Source organism: Anopheles aquasalis, chromosome 3, assembly GCF_943734665.1.
Source record: "Anopheles aquasalis chromosome 3, idAnoAquaMG_Q_19, whole genome shotgun sequence".
NCBI classification, from domain to species: Eukaryota; Metazoa; Arthropoda; class Insecta; order Diptera; family Culicidae; genus Anopheles; species Anopheles aquasalis.
In genome coordinates, this window is record NC_064878.1 from 8,977,501 (window position 1) to 8,997,930 (window position 20,430).

The 20,430-nt window shown below is 49.2% G+C and overlaps 1 protein-coding gene across 1 annotated transcript in view; it reads right to left on the reverse strand.

Moving 5' to 3' along the window:
• The window catches only part of LOC126578251 (fat-like cadherin-related tumor suppressor homolog), a 197,866-nt gene that overhangs the window by 67,666 nt on the left and 109,770 nt on the right, over positions 1-20,430 (reverse strand). Inside the window, 2 exon segments of the mRNA XM_050240621.1 lie at positions 6,924-9,525; positions 13,301-14,348. Coding sequence (XP_050096578.1) covers positions 6,924-9,525; positions 13,301-14,305 — 3,607 coding nt within the window. The 5' untranslated portion in view covers positions 14,306-14,348.

Consider the following 20,430-nt stretch of genomic DNA (forward strand, 5'->3'; position numbering starts at 1 on the left):
TTTGTAATTTCGGATGCTTATACCACTATTTATTCAACTCCTTTAGCTCAATTCCGTGCCAGACAACGAATCTTTACTTAGGTTCGTGACGTGAAAAGGTAAAACGTCCACTTCCAAAGCAAGTGCACCAAGGAGCGGAAAGATCTGCTCTTCTGTGATACAATTTGGAGCAAATTACGACAACCACCAATCACAGACCATCATGGAGTAGATTAACCTGCCACCTAGAGAGAGCACCAACCAAGAAGAGAAATGGAATGCAGAGCAACAACAAGAAAAGAAACCGGAACATGAGCTCCCTCATCTACGATTCGCCGGAACGGAGTCCGATGCGGAGAGGAACTAATAAATAAATTGGATCAAATTACGAGGCTTATTTTAGGCTCGATTGTGATTAGCGATACCCCTCAGGGGCCGGAATCCTTTTGCTTCCGTTGTTTCCCGCTCTAACAATCGTCCGTCGTGGTCCGTGTTTGAGCAACATTACTGACTGGCCGTCTGTCTGACTGTCTGTCTGTTCGCCCTGAATTGGAATTCCAGTCTGTTGCATGCACAGTGCCATAATACGATTGGAACCGTTTCTCGCGTGTCCACTGCCCACACCACTGTTGGCCGAAACCAAGCGCTAGCATAAAGTTGAGGGCATGAGAACGGTTTTAGCAGCATGATTGCGCTCTGTGTTATGGGTTTTAAATGGTTTCGCGAAAGTAGAAGCGCGGCCCGAAGATTTCATCTTGATAGTGAAATGTCCTAGACCACGGGGGCCTTCAGGACATCTGCACTGGGACATAATAAAAGTAGATTACCGCGTGCTCTTACCAATTACGAACTCGCGCGCGACAAAAACCAATTCGACAATCGTTGGCCAACGCTGTATTATTCGTAAACATTGGCAGCGACCATTAAACCGTTCGGGCGGCCATTGCATTACCCATTTTAGAGTTGAGTATTTGGAGCCCATTTAGCACTACAACGCAGCTGCACTACTCGAGAGCTTCGAGCGTTCCAAGCTTCGCTCATATCATTAGTCTTGGAGCGGGCAGTTTGGCCGGGAGGTTACCACTCGGATCCACAACAACTTCATTCCAGCCGGTCGCACTCCTCTCCTCTGCTGGTTGTCGTAAACCATCATTATTTATCCACTTCGCGGCACATGTGGGCACATGTGAGACCGGTACTGGCCGGTCGAGAGCATTATCACCACGCCATTGCATTGCCCAACGAAAAATGTACGTGAAATGGAAACCAGTAGCGTTCGCTCGCGTCCTGTGCTGCAGTTTCTGGACTACGATCCGGGTGTCCTCAGCAAGGAAAGCCTCACCAATGTTCCGGTGCGGTGATGGTGATGATGAAAGTGTCTGGGGAGCTGCAGCTGGGGAGGTTGTAATTTATGTCTTTTGGTGAGCAAAAATGCCGTACCAGGCCGGTATGTCGGTGCAACGAACTGACCTCCTAGGGCCAGTGCTCCCGTTGGAACCCGTATAACACCGCAAGCGGCTTTTATAGTAATGGAGCTTTCCGGAGAAAGAGAGAGCGGGTAACGGAACGCAAACTAACCTCAAAAAATGTAAAGAGACGGCCTGGGAGTGCAAATACTCCCAGGACGAAAACCCGAACCGGTCCACCAGTGGGACCTTCGTTCGTGTTCCGTTCTGTCGTCAGGACCGAAGGATTGTTTTCCCGGGGAGTGCTCTGTAGTGGAGCGTGGTGAAAAAAAGAAGGTAGATAAATTACGAAGTAATGATTGTAATTAGCATGCAAAGCAAATGAGATTCGTGATAACTCCCCAGGCCGGAAGCAACAAAACGGAGCACACACAGCACACGGCCGACGGAGTAGTAGCCTCTCGAGCTGGCAGCACCAACAGCAGCATGTGCTCGCTGCTAATCAGTTTTACCGCAGAGGAAGGAAAATTTTATTAAATTATCATACTTATGCACCATGCGATGTGACGTTGCAAGCGGTGTTATTACTTTGCCCAGGGCATTATGTACCGTGGCTGTGGTATTTTACTTTTAGGGTCAAAACGGACCTGCAGTGAGTTTGCAGATTGTAATGTACGGTCTCTCCTCACAACAGTACTTTGATCTTTCACTCGCAAGAAAACCGGAAAGCCTCAGGAATCAAATCAGTAGCAGCAGCAGCAGCACCAGGATGCACTTTTTAATGCATTTTAAATGCAACATCGTCAGTCCGGTTGTCGTTTGATGCTCGTCTTGTGATCGAAAACAGAACAGAGCCGCCTAATCGAAAAAACGGGATCGGAACTGGAGGAAAATGTGTCCTTCAAAGCATCCTAGCGGCTTCGGACAGTCCTGGCGTCCGTCCAGGCATGCCGGTTGCCAAAATGTCAAAAGATGGCCCCTTTTCGTCACGAGAGTGCCGATGGAATGAATTATTCATTCCGATTGGTTGCGTGCATGTGGTGCGTGCGCCTGCCTTGATCTGGCTTGGCTTTCCAAGAAAAGTAGTAGCCAGGGTCAGCAGAAGCAATTTGCATTTTGCATGCCCTGCATATACTCGGGTTCGAAAATCGAAAATATTCAAATTTTCTTACAGAATTACAATCGAGTTCCCCCCCCCCCCCCCCCCCCCGAGTGTGTATCGATCGGTTGCTCCATCTGATTAAATTGGTCCTCATCGAGTCCACTCGCGTTGTTCCTGATCCGTTGCCAGTGATAAGTCTCTCTCCTGGACTCAATCGTTCTCATCTCATCATTTGTTAGGGAGAAAGTCATTTTAAAATCTGCCACTGTGGCCGAGTTGCTTCGTTAAAAGAAGCTGCCAGTAATTTTAAAGGCTGTGGAGAGCAATATCAAAAACCGGAGAAGACGGCCCTTGGCTTAAAATTATCATAACCATACCAAATGATAACCTCCGGGCGGGTGTCTATGGATTCAGCTGGAGCTGTAAGCACCACGAGGAGCGAGAGAGAGAGAGTACGAATGCGAGAGAAAGAAGATTGGACATTCTCACGTAGTCTTCGAGAATCGAATCGGATCGGAACGGTGTCAAAAATACGTGTCCTTTGGGAGGTGCGAGAAGCGAAAGCTCGAGCGAGCGAGGAAAGGAGCAGAAGAAGAAGAAGAAGAAGAAGAAGAAGAAGAAGTACAAATGGGCGCCTAAGGAGAGGGCGTTTCGACGTATTAACTTTCCGCACGATTAGATATGCAAACTGCTGATGAGCAATCTGGCCCCTGGGGTCATCATTTTCGGCAGTGTGTATGTGGCTTCGCGAAGACGAGGAGGAGGAGGTTTGCCGGTTGATAAGAAATCCGCCACCCCATCCCATAATCTCCGTCTCTCAATTTCGGTGTTGAAATTCCATCTTTTCCAGCAGTTCTTGGACGATGTGTTTTTGGGCGATCTATGGATTTAGCATAATGTGCCGCCGTCATGTTTTACACCCTCTGTGGCTTCTTCATCTTTGCGCTTCTTTTTGCGTTCCAGAATCCAGAATCTCACCGGATCCATCCGGTTTTGTATCTGCTTCGATGTCTCTCGTCTTGCACAACTCTGTTGTTAATCACTCACAATCAAGCTACACCGCCCCATCTATTGCTCATAAATGTGTATTGATTCTCCGCCTTCCAGCCACTGCCAGCAGTACAGGCTACATTCTTGCCTGAGACGCACACCATATCATCGCATCACACCGCTGGTAGTCGTAAATTATGGGCAATAATTAATGTCAATAGCAATTATGAGCTGCTCGGAAATTGATGGAGACCTGCGAACTGGCAAACAGAACCACCGCACCACACAAACACATAATGATGGCTACCGACCCAATACACCGATGATGGCTACTGACCAGCAGCAGCAGCAGCAGCAGCAGCAGCCGATGGTTTGTAGCCTCTCTGCCAGCCTTGGCCATAAATTTCGCCGGAAACAAGCAAAACAATCATTTACTGCGTGGACCATTATTACTTATGCTGCTTGGGAGGAGGAGGAGGAAGAGGAGTGGGCATCAGATCTGTCACGAGGGAAGAGACTGAGGAAGTCCTGGAAGGATCCTGCCCTGTGTAAGACACATATCCTTAGTCCAAGGCACGTCCGGATTTCAGACACCAGGAGACCACCACATCGAGATGATGATGAGATGCCTACATGCGTCTTCACCATGCTACCTCCCCTCCCGGGCTTCCGATGTATGGAAATTTGGAGGCTTGGCAGTGAACCGACATCGACGACACCGGGCGCGCCTTGATTGCTCATGACCCTCAACTTCCTCAACACCACTGGTTCCCTCTTCTACGAGAGTTGATTTATCGTTCTTACCATGCGTTTCACCCCCGCCCGCGCTCCAGTGACCTCCAGTCGGTCAAGCATCAGCTCCGACGACGACGACCACCGCTACCACTTGGGATTAATTTATGAACTACAGGCAGCGCCATGTATTCCGGGAGAGATAATCCGGAACCCAGCGTTTGGCCGGGGCGCGCATCCCCACTGTTCCGCTTCTCGAAGGATGGATTAACATGATTATGGCCACTCATTTGTGATGTGAGCGTGCGGCTGTGTGCGAGCACGATAATCATGAATCAATGGCAAATAGCGAATGGCGTCTGTGGCCCGGCCAAGATTTATAAGTGACACGATAATAGAGCATGGCGTGGAATTGTGATTAACTTTTGCGCCAGCGACTTTTTTTTATTTGAAAAACCCGTTGGTATACAAGGTAGCATCGGTCGATCTCGGTAGTTTATAGTGTTATAAATCCGCAACCACAACCCCGGAAGAGCCGGAAGTTTGCAAAACAGGAAGTGGAAAGTATGCTGAAGAGGTTAACGAGGTAGCAAACTTTTTGAAATCCATTTCCATCATATCGCCCCTCAAGGTCTGAAAGGAAGAGGCGGAGTTGATGGAGAGGCAAAAAACAAACGCAACCGGTACACCGGTACCACCGTATGGGGTGGCGTAGCAGTAGTTCATCGGCTCTCAAGTGAACCTGATTTGCCGTTGATTCGATAAATGAAGTTCAAAAATTGAATCAGCACAACTTTTCACTCCAGCACTTTATAAGCTGGTGCGCCATCCCAGCAGCATCGCCATCCCCTGTTGGCTCTCTTTCGGTGGAAAGATTTCCCTGTGGTGTTAGAAGCTGTAACAAGTTGCAATTGTAAACCATTCTTCTTGGAAGAGAGAGCGCAGGAGCATTCTTTGCCGTCATGTTATGCAAAATGTGTTGGTAAGTACACGGCTCACCGTCTCTTCGTTGGGGTGGATGGTGGAAAGGCAACGGTAAAATGGTAAAACGCTAAGTGCATTTAGCACGACACATTAGGAGGTCATGCCTGAAGTCTTTTTGGAGTAGTAATGGAGCCCGGTGCCAGTGCTCCCGTGTGCTCTGCTGACCAACCCGAGCCTTTTCGGCCAACCCGATTAAGAGTGCAACTCAATTTGCCGTTTCCGGTACAAGAGAACTCTCCCGGTAGTTCCCGGGGCTGCGTTCCCCGTAAAGGGAACAACTTTTTCATTGGTTCTAGAGACAGGGGGCAATGCCGGACAGCAAAGTTCTATTTTCCAGAAGAAGAAGACCGTATCAGAGTTCGGTTGCTGCACTGGAGGATGCCTCTAATGAGCGCGACGAGGAGCTCAATTTTGTAAATGCAATTTTAATAAACTTTCGCCTTCGGTTCGGTCAAAGTTTTTGAACGTTCTAGCTCTAGCAGCAGTTGAATCAAAATTCGAAAGAAAATGGCCGTGAAGAGTTATCGCACAGCTTCGAAATCCTGTCCTCTGCTACTCTGCTCATAAATAACGATAAGAAGCGCGCTAGCGATAAAACATTCGAACGACTAAAGATATGAATAAAGCATGCAAATGTCTGCACAAACCAGCAGCAGCGGCAGCCTTCAACGGCAAGGAAAAAACGCGTATCTCGGAAGACGGTAAAGATGATGCCCTGCCTTGCCAATCGCAGTATACAGTTGCGCAGTTGCGAGACAACCGCTTAATGATAGCAACTGTCTCGCCTTCCGGTGCCGCTTTCGCCGCGCAGTGCAAACGAAATGAGCGAGAAAAAAAATGAAGAACTCTACCCAGGACTAAGCTTCCCAGATTTTCTTCTACAGAAGGATGAAAGGCTGCTCTCGGTCCGGAAAAGACGCAGAAGAAGAAAAAACTGAACGAACCCAACGAAAGGATGTGTTTTAATTATTCGCCAGCGAGAAGAACCAGATGCAAACCACGGCCACGATAGGAAGACCGGAACTGTGCCAGACAAAAGAGTGTGCCTGAAGGGGGTGAAACTTTGGAGTGTCGTGTGGGGTGGGGGCCCAGATTTTGGGTGAAAATTAATTTACCCCTTTTCCCCCCCCAGTTTTCAGCACTGGCTGATCGTTTCGTGGGGTCGTCACTTTGATGATGAAACCGCACGTCCTTTCCACGTCTCCCACACTCCCAGGAGCTATCGTTGTGGGAGCCGCGTGCACTTGCTGAGTGGAAAAAGTTGAGCGAAAACCACCGACCCCGTACTCGGCCTTAAGAAAAGACACTGACAAAAAGGAGTAGCGTTCGGGTTTCCGGACACCGGAAAATGGTGCCGGCTGCAGACGATCACATCGAACTTGGTGCTTGGGTGAAAGGGTGAAAGATGATGAATTTATGTTTAATTTCAGTTCCGGGGCCACCACCAATTGAGGAGTTTTACAGCGGAAGGTCAGATCACGAAGGTCGTGAATAGTCAAACGAAAATGGCAAATTCATGAGATGACCCTAACAGAAGGAGAAGAACATCCAAGTAGGCTAACGTTGTTCAAAAACAACTCGAAACAACAATCCTTGTTATTGTGTCTTTGTTTTTGAGTTATGAACTCCAACAAATAACTCATTTCAGTCCGTTAAAATGGACATAAAGGAGGGAACAAGCAATATGCAGAAGAATACAGTATTAGCAACACTTATCGCTTGAAACTTACCATCATTGTCGATCGCGAAGATACCGAGCCCATCGCCACCCTTGATCGAGTAGCTGACGAGCGAATCGGGCCCGGGCGGATCCGCATCTTTCGCCACCACCAGCATCACGTGCGCACCCGGTGGCCGATTCTCTGCCACCGCACCCGTCAACACATAATCATCGAACTGTGGCGCGAACCGATTCTCATTCACATCAATCACCTCCACTATGACGGACGTTTCCGACGAAAGCGACGGTGTACCGCGATCAATAGCCTTCACGATCAAACTGTGCACCTGACGCTCCTCGAAATCGAGCATCCGAGCGGTCCGGATCGTCCCCGAACTCTTATCGATCCGGAACGAACCCTCACCATCACCATTCTCACCGAAACTGTACAGAATCTCACCACTCGTGCCCACATCGAGATCAATCGCGGACACCACCGTCACAACCGTACCCTTCGGCACATCCTCCCTGATCCGTACCGTCAGATCCTGCACACTAAACACCGGCGCATTATCATTGATATCATCGACCGTAACGCGAACCAGTGCGTCTGAGTAAAGGGCCGGCGTATTCTGATCACCACCACCATCGGTCGCCCGGATCTTCAACTCATACACCTCCTGCCGTTCCCGATCGAGTGGCGCCACTACGGCCAGTACGCCCGTTTCCGGATCCACCCGAAAGTCCTTCGTATCCGTCACCAAACTGTACGTCACCTTCGCGTTCAACCCCAGGTCCGCATCGGTCGCATTCACCCGGAAGATGATCGTCCCATTGAGAGCGTTCTCGGTGACTCGAAAGCTGGCCAACGATTTCTCGAACCGCGGCACATTATCGTTCTCATCCAGCACGGTAATCGGTAGAATCTTCGAGATCGATTTCTGCGGTTTGCCCAGATCGTACACGGTGATGTTGAGCAGATACTCATCCTGCCGCTCCCGGTCAAGGTAGCCGATGATCTTCAGCTCGCCATTGTCCGGATCGAGCCGAAACACGGAATCATCGTCACCGCCCGAAATGCCAAACACTAGCTTGCCATTGTACCCGAGATCACGATCACGGGCACGGATCCAGGTGATTGTCGTCCCCAGCGGTACCGATTCGTTGATCTTCACCTCGAGCGGAAGATCGACAAACTCGGGCGCGTGTACGTTCTCACCGTACCGGCTTGGCATCATGGCGAAATCGTCCGCGGAACTGGTCGCACTTTCACCCCGTCCTGGCATATTATTCCGCTCTGCGGCGGCCATCAGTTCCGTCAATCGCTGCGCCACACCCGTCTCCCGACACTCGAACGTAGCACCATCTTCCGCTTTTAGGTTCGCTCCCAAATTGCGCTTATTTCGCACCAGGTTGATCTGAATGCGAGCCGTATCGGCAAAGTGTGTTCCATCGGTGGCCGTTACGTTGATTTCGCGCTGCTCCATCCCAACATCGTTCAGATCACAACCGACCGAGATGACGCCCGTGACGGAATCGAGATTAAAGCATCCGTCCTCGTACCCAGACAGTAACCGGTACGTCACGACGCTACCGTAATCGAAATCGAGCGCCGAAAGTGTAAAGATTTCCGTCCCAATCGGAGTGTAGCGTGGTATCCGTCCGAGACAGTCGATCCGCTCGAACTGTGGTCGATTATCGTTCACATCGTGAAGGCGTATGACGAGCTGCATCTCGGTTTGTCGTCGATATGGTAACCCCCAATCGGAGGCACGCACACGCAGCACATACTCCCGGCGCATACTTTCGTAGTCGAGTAGCTTCGAGGTGCGGACACTGCCGGAGAAGTGATCGATATCGAACGGTACATCGTTCAGGTTGGCGATACTGTACGAGATGTACGCATTTTCACCCAGATCCTTGTCCCGGGCCGTCACTTTCGTCACGATCGTACCAGCCGGTTCATTTTCGTTGACCGTGATCGTTAGATTGGAAGTTTCGAACACGGGATCATTATCGTTCGTGTCCTGTACGTTGATCTTCACCTTCGCCGACGATTGTTTGCGTGTGCCGGGATTCCCTTGATCGATCGCTGACACCGTGAGCGTGTAGAAGGCTTTCTGTTCCGCATCGAGTGGTACCGCGGTGTACAGCATGCCCGTTTCGGGGTTAACCCGGAACTCGTTACCCTCGTTACCGCCGACGATCTCGAGGAACACCTTCGCGTTCTTGCCCTCGTCCCGATCCGTCACCTTGAGCCGGATCACGGGTGTGTTCGGGGGGGACGTTTCCGGGACTGACACTTCGTAGATTTCCCGATTGAACACGGGCGCATTGTCGTTGATGTCGGCCAACCGGACCGCCTTGGTGTAGTAGCTCTGCTTCGGTGGGATGCCCCGGTCGATGGCCCTTAGGGTGAGGTTATAACCGGCCGGTGCAGTCTCCCGGTCCAGCAGCCGGTGTACCTCGATCACGTACTCATCCGGTCGGCCCGTCGGTTTGATCCGGAAATGGCCATCCGGATCACCGCCGACGATGTCGAGGCTCTTGATCTGGCCGTGGATTCCCTTGTCCTTATCGTGGACCTGCACGATGCCGAAGATGCTAGTGTTGGAGTTCTCCAGGATGTCCGGCAGAGCGCGTACGAAAATATCCGGCGCAAACAGATTGACCTGGGGAGGAGGAGGAGAAGGTGGAGAGAGAAGGGAATTTGTTTGATTAGTATTGAGTTCTGTCAGGCGGCTTGGGAGTTTAGTGGATGAAAAATAGACTTCCACGTTAGGAATGCTACTACACGATGGAATTCCATAAAAAATGTGTTCCAAACATGCCCCTCCGCCCCACCCCCTATGGAAGTAAACGCCATTAGTGATTTCCGGGATATGCATGCCAGTCATAAACTATTTTTATGACTTACTCCCTCCCAATGCTGTTCGAATAAACCATGATTTTATGTTATTTTCGGTAGCGATAGTTCCGGAGCAGTTTCGGGAGCATTTCGGAACAAGTTACTCAATAGTGAGATGGTGTTTGATGAATGTTAGATAGTTTTCCATCGTGTAAAACTTAATATTTATGTGAATTCTTTAATGAAAACCACAAATTACCGTGAATCTCGAGAAGTTCGCTCTTGATTACGAAGCTCACATCTAGTAACCTACGCCTCCAGAGTACAGGCGAATTGCCAACTGTCAAAGTTCAAAGTATTTGAATTACTTTTCTCAAAAATTTCCCAAAATGCAAGTTAAACACCACGATGGAGCTAGTGAACCATCGAACTGGAACGGAATACTAAATAGCGTTCCGGTTATTACAATAGTTCCTGAAGCTTCCGAACAAATTTGTCCCCACGTGGGCACGTGGTGTTTGCCTTCAGCCCTTATGAGACTCAGCCGTCTTTGGCGCAATTTCGGGTCCTTGCTGGGACAAAACCACATCAATAGCAGACAGCAGAGCAATGGAGGAGGCACCGGATGGGAAAAAGGCAACCTGGCCTCCTATGGTCACTCCCCGGGCACCAAATGGTTCCATACCACGCCATCATAACCGAGACATACACCAACGATCGCCCACGGTCCATGGCCAATGTAAAATTCATAAAAATCTTCCCCAAAAAGCCCGAGCAATGGGCTATCGAGAGCGAACCGAAAACCAGCCCATGGCCCTTGGTTGTGGTCGGCTGTGTGTGCTTGTGAGCCAGCCTTTTTTTCCTCTCTTTCTCTCCCACGACCCTTTTCTCGCTTTTTCGGCGTTTCGGCAAAATTTCGAAAAGAGAACCGGGCCTCCGGACGACGGATCACAATGGTTCTCGATAGTAGGGGAGGCCCCCATCCCCCACTCTTGGCGAACTCTCCCCAAGCTGCCAAGATATGATGTCCCAGCGAATGTCGCACGAACCCACTGCCCGAGAATCGAGCCGGAAAAAATACCCATTGGCCACCAAAATGGTGATGTATGCAGGACCTCAGCAAATATGGACCCCACCCGCCCGCCCCTACGATGACGTGCGCTCTTGGGCTGGTAGGACGCTTTGGATAAAAAAAAAGGTCGCTTTATTACACGCCAGCCACCGGTGGCCCCGTTCTGGCCAGGTTCTGACCGGGCTTTTTTGTTGTCGATTAGCCCACGGGATCTCCTCCACGCGGGTGGAATGAGTTTCGGAAAATGCAATATCTGCTTCGCTTCCATTTTCCATTTCATTCCACTGGGCCGCTGTTCGCGGACAGTGACAGTACGTTTTTTTTTCCGGTTTCCTATCATATTTCCTTTTCTTCTTGCTATCTAGCAGTTTGGAGCACTATAACGAAACATCATTTAGAGTGGGAAAACTTCGTTTAAGCGATTAAAATGAAGCCACTGCCATGAAGCATCGCAAACCATGTGAAAATTGCTGCCAAACTGACTGAAACTGTAATTAACTCGAAGAAACGAAACAAACTGTGTTCCCTTTGGGGGCGAATGCAGTTGATATTTTCCGAAATAAATGACGCATAATTATCGTCGGCTTGTTCGCCGAGATTGCAGCACAACGCAGCACAAGGCATTGCATAACACGGGGTGCCGCACGTCCTGTCCGCAATGTCTGTGTCTTCACGTCGGCGTCGTTTCGCTTGAATGATGAAGAACCGTCCGTCGAGCGTGATGGCGCGCCCGAACCCTCACTCATACACGTCTCGGACTTAAAGGTCTCACAAAATTCGACCGACTGACTGGCCCCTCTGTCCGGCACGGAAAAGGATGATCGAGCGCTCGGGACATTAATATTGAAATTCCTTTCATCTACCGGCTCCCTCAGGTTCAGACTGGTGCAGCAGCAGCAGCAGCAGCAGCAGCAGCAGCAGCAGCAGCAGCAGCAGCAGCAGCAGCAGCAGCAGCAGCAGCAGCAACAGCAGTAATATGCTCGTTGGCTGGTATCACTGATGTCTGCTGCTGCACCGGTTTCAGTAGGACACGAAAGAAGGACACCGATGGCCAACGGTGGTGGAATGGTTTTTACGGAATGGAATGACGGCCGGGAGTGAGACGAGCGCCATGAGACCCTTATTTTCGGGAGCACGAAGGGCGCATGAATTGTGATCCGTAAAATGATCCGGGGAACGCGCATTTCCGCAAAAATGTGAATCATACTTGCTATGCTGCTGCTATGTCCCCTCCCCGGGGGCCTCCCCGTGTCGGTCGGTAATGATTCTCGAATTCCGGTCGAATGATTGGATTGTTGGGGATTTTCAACGACGACGGAATTCACCGCTCCGCAATGGTTCAGGCTTCAGGGCTGGGAATCAGTAAGTTCTTGGAATGGCCAAGCGAGTGAAACAAAAGACCATTACATCGAGGCTTTCCAGTGAACGAATTGGCAGTAGTAGGGGGATTGGTTTGGGAAAATCATATCACTTTCAGTGCTGCGTGAATTCATAATGCACACGCTGTATGCCCGATGTGTGGTTTGAATAATTTCAGGATCACAATTGTTGGTGCGTTAAATACTCGTTCCAAGTACACTCCATGGAAAGTTGAGTATTTACTTTTAGTTATGAAGAGTAAATCCACGTAATATTAACAGACATGAAAAGTACTCTCCACAAATACTCTGAAATGCTTTTTCGAGCGGCAAGCGTACCAGGAGTACTGTCGGCGATATGGAAAATATGATCCTCGGTTGATTTTTTGATTTCTTGACATTTGCGTGGCAGTTGCAAACAATGAAAATGTAATAAATATGATATGTCAACTATCCAATGTCCATCGTATTCAACAAAATGATCGGAATTCGGACATAAATTCGAATGAAAAACTGCTCTGTAACCGCAAACCACAGCATTGCTCGTGAAACACAATAAACGCATAAGCTTAAGGCTTCCGGTTTCGTGAATCTGGATTGTTGTATTAAACCGAATGTGTTTTTATTTGTGTTTGCCTTTCAGCAAACAGCAATATATTGGTGGAAAAGGAATGCTTGCTTCATTTATGGCGCGCAACCAGGCGCAATCAAACTAATTTCTAGCAGTGCTACGTTAATCCACCTGATTTTATTTTGAAGCAAATTGGGAAAGAAAAAAAGCTTTCCTTTTCAAGTAATATCATCAGATTAATCTCAGAGTATGCAGAAGAGGCGTTCGTTTGGATCTTTCCCTAATCCTAGAATCGTCAATTACAGCAAAATGAAAGCAAATCAAGAAGGATTCAATCTCATTTCAGTTTTCTAGCGAAATACGCAGCACTCGCAGAGATTTGCAGCAAATTTAAGAGGGATTTTTTGCTGTCGAAAAGATCGTGGATCTCCATCATACTTCATAGAAGAAAAACCAGAACCACTTCCTTTGTAATGGAGTTTAGATCCTTTCTTAATTTAATAAAAAAGCTTTAAAGTTACTCATAATACGGAAAATTTGTCGATCTAAGAAATTAATCTTCGAAATGAAGAGAAAATTATCCTTGCAAAGAACTCACCTGCAACACCTTAATCTTGACGCGCGCCTTGCTGGCCTGATTCCTGCTCGTCGACCCGATGCCCCGATCGTTGGCCACCACCGTCAGCTCGTGCAGCGCCCGCTCGGCAAACCGGAGCGGTCTCGTCAGCGTAATGACGCCCGTCGTCGGATGCACCGCAAACTGTTCCGTCTCCTCCAGGATACTGTAGTAAATCTCACCGTTCAGCCCAAGATCCGCATCCTCAGCCACCACGTGCAGGATACTTTTGTGAAGCGGCGTATCCTCGGTGATCGCCACCGAGTACTCGGTCGGATAGAACAGTGGGCTGAGATCGTTCGCATCCAGTACGCGCACATCGATCACCGTGTCGGCTTCATGCTGCACGCGGCTTTTGCCCTCACGCCGTGTTCCGGTTGCCTTCACCTCCAACCGGTAGCTGTCTCCCTTCTCGCGGTTCAGCACGATGTTGTTGGTGCGCAGCCGGATTGCGAGAAAGACAAAGTCACCGACGAGCCGTTCTTCCGCCTTGAAGAACTTGTCCTTATCGCCCGACACGATCTTGTACTTGACCTCGAGCTCCGGCGTCACGTAGATGCCCATCCGGTCCTCGTTCGGTGGCTGCACCGCGTACGTCTTGATGACACTGTTCTCCGGTATCGAGACGTTGTAGACGGCGTGCGCAAAGTGAAAGCTGTACTTTGGACCACTCGGACCGTCGGCGGACGGTCCGGCGGAGTAGCGCTTGGTGAGTGAACGCTCCGATCGTGGTGTTGAAGGTGAGGACGATACACCGTCGTCCGTCGGCCAGGGGGCCACACTATCGATCGCATCGTCACTGCTAGTAGTTGTTGTTGTCGTTCTTCTTCTCGTTCGGTCGCTGGTGGCCGAACCTGGGGAGCTGCTGCCTTTGTATGGAGCGGGGTCGCCTAGGGTGCCCGTCAGCACTTCCGCTAGCGTCAGTAGCAGCAGCAGAAGTGCAAGAAACCGCGGCACTCGTGGCACTCCGCCCACACCCGGTATCATCTTTGGCGCACCGTTAACTCATCTTCGACCGTCAGCACAGCATCTGGAAAGCGTGAGAGAGAGAGAGAGAGGGAGAGAAAGTGTTAGAGTGTGGCCAAGTGAAAGGTACCGTTGTAGGGAGAGAGTAATTCCAGTTCCAGAAAGCTCCACTTTAACGCGCTGCAGACATGCTCATCAGCGATGAGTTCCGGGCGGCTAACGTATTTAATTTATTGTGCCTCATTTATTTTTAACATTTTTCCATGAATGCTGATCCTATCAAGAGTATTGTGTATAATTTTTGGATAAATCGTAATGAAGTGTAGTAACAAATATGAAAAACTTATGATTTAAGGGCAAAATCGTAAAAAGCATTTTTTGTTCAACTTTAAAAATCTACCAAAAATCGAAAAATAGCTAATTAAAAAAAAGCTCAACGGAGCTGCTTGGAAAAACTTATAATCTATGAAAAGAGTATTGATTTGTATTTTTCTGATAACCCATCACGCAGCTACGATGAGCACCGTTTTGGGTCCGAATCGAAAGACTTGCCCCTTAAGATTTAAGCGACGAACCCGGTTTGATCATCCATCATAGTGTGATCCCTTTTTTTAACTTCAGAAATTTTCTGAAAATCGAAAAATTTGAATTTCAACAAGAAATATTCCTGAAATTTTGTAGTTTAATATGAAATTTACTGGAGCAAATAAAGTAACATGGTTTCTTCACAAAAAAATCGTCAAAAATGTGCCCTTTTTTTGGCTTCGCTTAAGATTAATCGCCCAATTTCATATTACACTCCCGCCCCGATTGCGTCATGGCGATGAGCACTTAACTTGAGACATGAGGAGCTAATCGAAAATTACTTCGAAATATGAGCCTTTGTATGTCGAGTAATCTGAAGCTGAACTTTTGAGCATAGGAACTTAAAGCCGTCGTCAAGTCGAGCCCTAAACTGTCCTAAAAATCCCGCAAACAAAAAAAAACCGTGCAACAGGAAAGGACTCCTCCAGGATAACCGCAGCTCCATCAACACAACCGCACCACGTGCCCTATTTATAGGCTCGGCCATTTTTCGTCGAAAAATAATGAATGAACGCCACCTTATCACCGACACCGGGACCGACCTTGACGGAGCAGTGCGCACAAATCAGGTGCCGGGGCGTTGGTGTGTTTGAAAGGAGGTCCACTTTCTCCGAACCATCTCCATTGTCGAATAAACAACATATTCAAACCCCGTTTCAAGCGCGTGGTGTGCTTGATGGTGCGTGTGGGCTCGTGATTCTTGATACAGTCGCTGATGCTAGTACGCCAAACGACCCCGCCTAAACCGCTTCTTCGCCCACACATCCAACCCACATTCGCCTCCGTGATACCGGAGACCGGTTCGCATCCTTTTGGCCACGCGCGCATTGATTCAGCTCAGGTTTCGAGCAGCATAAAGGCGCACATTATGCGTAGAAGGAAGGGGATGTTTATGAAATAAAATGCTCGTGCACTGTTTTCGTTGTTGTTGTTTTACGATCAGCAGCCCACCGTAACTCGGTAGCTTGGCGTTTTTATTCGTCTTCGGTGTGGAGACAGGAAGTTGTAAAATGTTTCCTCACGCCACTAACCGTTCAGTTCATCGGATTATAATTCCCGCAGTTACGCACATTTCTTAACGAGCAATTTCCACATTTGCACAGATCGTCTGCATGCACGTGCTGCGCGTTAGGATGCGTAATTATCGGGGGTTCTAAAAACGATCGTAGGACTTCGTTTTAAAAACACCTTTACGCGCCATCGCGCCGATAAAACGCTGGAAATGAAGTTGTATAAAAGTTACGCACCAGCAGGTCATTAAGCGATGAGATACCTTCGACTGGATCCTCTGCATCGTGTTCACGTGCGTAATGAATGCGGAGATGCTGGAACGAAGCAATATTCCATTGGCGCAATTTAACAAAAACCTAGATTAAGTTGCCAGGGCACGTTTTATGTACCAGGAAGTCTTCGTCTGTGTTCAATTCGAGAAATGGAATTCTATTATCACATCGCAATTTGGCGCTTGGTATGCACTTGGTGGCGCTGTGGCGAATGAATGAATTCCAAAACACGAGTCAACACTTGCGGATGATTAACTAGCGCGCTTATCGGGTACATATAGACGCGATGCTGCTCCAGAATATTAAGATCGGCCTGCCGTAGGACCGGAGTGAAGTAGTTTGGCACTCCAGAAGATGCTTCATGCTTCCAAGTAACATAATATACAAGGACACATCATGAGCCTTTAATCTGTTCCTTTCCAAAAATACAGTTCCAGGGGGACAAGAGTGGGAGAGGGAGAGAAAGCGCTTTCCTCCTCCATCTGCCTCTGTGGCCGTGGCCCGATAATCAATAATTCGACAGGGACTTCTGTGTGTCCCCTCGATATCGATGTGACACGATCATCCCACGCTGCTGCTCAAGGCGAGCATAAATAACATTGCTTATCATACCCTGGGAGCGGACGGAAACCCAAAACGGAGGATGGGGCGCATCCACAACAATAAGCTTCCCTATCGGATGGCTATCGACTGCGACGATGGTCACGGTTACATGCACGCATTTATGCTGAGTCAGCCGAGAAGACAGCGAGAGAGAGAGAGAGAGCAGGAGCGAGGATTCCAGGATTCGATCCGATTTTACCATGGGGACAATGCCCATGGGAAGGAGGAACGAGTGGCGTAGTGGTTACTGCTTATCTTAAACTTGTTTTTCGATCTACTTAAGGATACGATGGCGTAGTAGGCGATGCGACGTGACGCGGTCAGCGGTCCATGAAAGTGCTGCTCCGCGACCATCTCGACCACAGCAGGCCATGGGAACCAAAAAAAAGGAAGGAAGAGAGTGGGTTTTGCGAACGAGCGGTGGTCGATTTTATTATCACAAATATATTTCTTTATTATGTTATCCAGCGTCGCACTCCGTTCCGTACCTCGTATCGCATCTTCCTTCCTGGGTTTGCGAAGATCACGGTCCAGCTATTCCCCTCCCCAAGGGAAAGCAGGAGCGATGCTAGCGCAAAAGAAAGGATACGACGACGACGACGAGGACGACGAGTGGTTCCACTGATTGGACCACTTTTACGCTCTGTATGTGTCTGTTAGAGCAGACACACTGCTGATGTGGACGCTCTTCTCGAGCGGATGTGTCGCTCCGCCGCAAAAAAGAGCCGAGAGCTGGAGGTGGTGCTGCTGTTGATGGTTTGCTCGCCTGCTCAAACGGAATCCTCGGAAGCGAAAGGACGACAGTCGAGGTGCCGGTGTTGCTGTTTGTGACGTGAGACCGCTCCGGGGATAGGACAGCGCATCAAAAACAGCACAACTGGACAGCTGGCCGGCTGGCTGGCTGGCGTGTCCCGTGTATATGTGTGTACCTTGGTCAAACGAATTCCCACGAGGAGGCGAACGTTTTCCGATTTGATTTTCATTTTCATGCTTTTCATACCAAGCCCCTGAAGCTATCGGTTGTAGAGAGCACGAGAAGACGAGAATGTCGAGTGAAAATTGGGATCAAATGAAAAATCTGGCCCAATCTAATTTGTGCTTTCACCTTCCCGTCACTCACGCTCCCTTATCACTCCCTGAACTGCCCTGGATGTATGTTGTCCTTCCTTGACGAGTTGTCGCCGAGCCGTACCGAACCGATGCATCAATCTTTCACCTTGTGCCTTGTCTTCTCGAAGAAGATGTTGTCCACCAGCCCCAAAACACATTATCGAGAACTTTTGCCTTTCGCTTCGGTGGATTCGGGAAATTCCTTGTCCGAAGGATACGTGGCCGACCGAAGGAGCCGGTGTCAAGTTTTGCAGAAAACAGTTTTGCACTTTTCAACATTTGACCGGCTTTGGAACGGCTTGCGAAAGTTGCTGCCTTCTCGGCGAAGGAAGACAGACAGACAGATCTGGTCTGTAGTGAATCCCGAAGAATCCAGGGCATGCATGCCCGAGGAGTCACCGAGCAGAAAAACAATTGCAACAATCTGACCTTCTGCTCCGACATCGATGGCGATCATCGCCGGCGAGTGATGGAGTGGAAAGGTGGATGGAGGTCTACTGATGATAAATTGGTGAGCAACTTGGAAGGTCTTGAGGATTCTGTTCAGGACAGATTTCGTAGTTTCGTTGCGACTTATTTCCTCGGTACAATCTGTCAGCTATCACGGGACATCGGTTGATCGGTTTCCGTGTTCCAGAGCTGCTTGCTTCGGTTGGCAAACAAACATGACGACGCTTTGGGGCATTGCTAGCGTTGCACGAAACGCAAAAGTTCCACAAAACGTTTTGGAAAAGAGCTTGGTGGCGATACTTGGGTGTTGAGGACTATGTTTGTTCCGTTTAACAGCGTGTTGTGTCAGAGTCAGACCACTTTGGATTGCGCTCACGATTAGAAGTACTCTTCCCCTCTCCAAGGTGCAGTCGTAAACTTGATGGGCTGGTTACGTGACTTTTGAAGTGCTTCAAGGTTTGGACACACCGGGAATCCAATCCGTATAATGAATGGCTTCTCCTCATCTCATGTCTAGCACGAAATTGATCTAATTACCTAGACCATCCTCTGTACCAGATTGGTTGTCCATTTGGCAGCCCAAAAAGGGGCAACCAAATTGCGTCCACTCCATAATACCCACGGTGCAGGCGAGACTGGACAGATTTTCCAATTTACCACCCTCCGCCCGGATAGCGGAGTGAGGGAAGCGACAATAAAGTCCAGATTGACCCATTCGTCTTGCAGATCACGGCCGTGCTGCTGATGATGATGGCGCTGCTTCTGCCCAGCAGCTCACATCTAAATTGCCATCTCGCCGCCATCGTCGACATCGCCACAACATAGATTATCGACACGCGGGATCACACACTTCTTCTTGTGCTCGGACTACAAGTACTCAACTTCCAAGTACCTCAGCGAGGGCCATGGTGACATTCTGCGGCCCCTCGAGAAGAGATTTCGGTTTTCCGATAAAATTGGTTGACCATTTATCATCATCTGGGACGGGCCCCGCTGGACGGGCCTCGGCTTCGCTCTAAACAAAAACACTTCAAGCGATGCTCACTCGCCGTGTAATGCTCGCTCCTTCTCTCTCTGGGGTGTAGTAGCATAAACATTCCCGGTAGAGTTTTCTTTTCTTCCCTCTCTCGAGAGATTGCGAGCGACATTCGATCAATTCCGGATGTCAGCCCGTCCCGTCCCATGCTGCTGCTGGACAGCTCTTCTCTATGAACTGAATTTCCCATCAAATTACAGAGGTTTTCCCATTGCGCCCACGGCCCACGATTGGCTGTGTTCCACGAATTTAATAGAGGAAAGGCCCAGCACATGGCTGGAACAGATGGTCCCGTCTGTCTGTTTGAAGTTTTCGGTGCGGCCACACCGTATTTTCAGCAGAAAAATTCGTCGGATGCACCGGAGCGTAACGTAAACTTTGCGGATGAATAACCTCGTTCGCTCGCTCGCTGGCTGGCTGGCTGGAGGCAACATCATTTCCCCATTGATCCCTCTCCCGAAAAACTGCATCATTTGCATCATTAGCGTCAGCCCCATGTGTGTGTTTTGAAATGAAATGGCTGGTGAGTTTCGATGATTATAGCCCTGGAGCACTTTGCTTTAAAGGAATTCGCCTTCTCCTGATCTTGATGCTGCCTATAGCTGGGGATCTGCTATGCTGCGGCCACTTTATACCTTTGTCTAGCGCCCGCGGAGGTTCGATGAAATGTCCCACTTCTTCTGGAAGAAAGACGCAGGAGACGGGCAACGATGTCAGGAGAGCGGGAGAGAGCGAACCCTTAAACCGGTTGCGTCGTCGTCGTCGTTGGCGATGGCGAATTCGTTTCGCAGACGACTGCACTGCACTGCACACCAGAAAGGCTGCTTTTCACACAACTACAAACACAGCACCAGCAGCATCCACCAAAAACCACGGTGCACGGTAAAAAGGCCTTCTACTTCTCGCTCTGGAAGTATGCTACAACACGATAATGGCGAACATTAAAGCATGCACTCGCTTATGGGACACTTCACTTCAGATTAAAAACCTTTCAAAAGCGAACTTTTCGCTGCTCACTGAACACTGGAATGACTTTCTTAATTCTTAACGCCACAAGGGGATTAGAAGCATGTTAAATT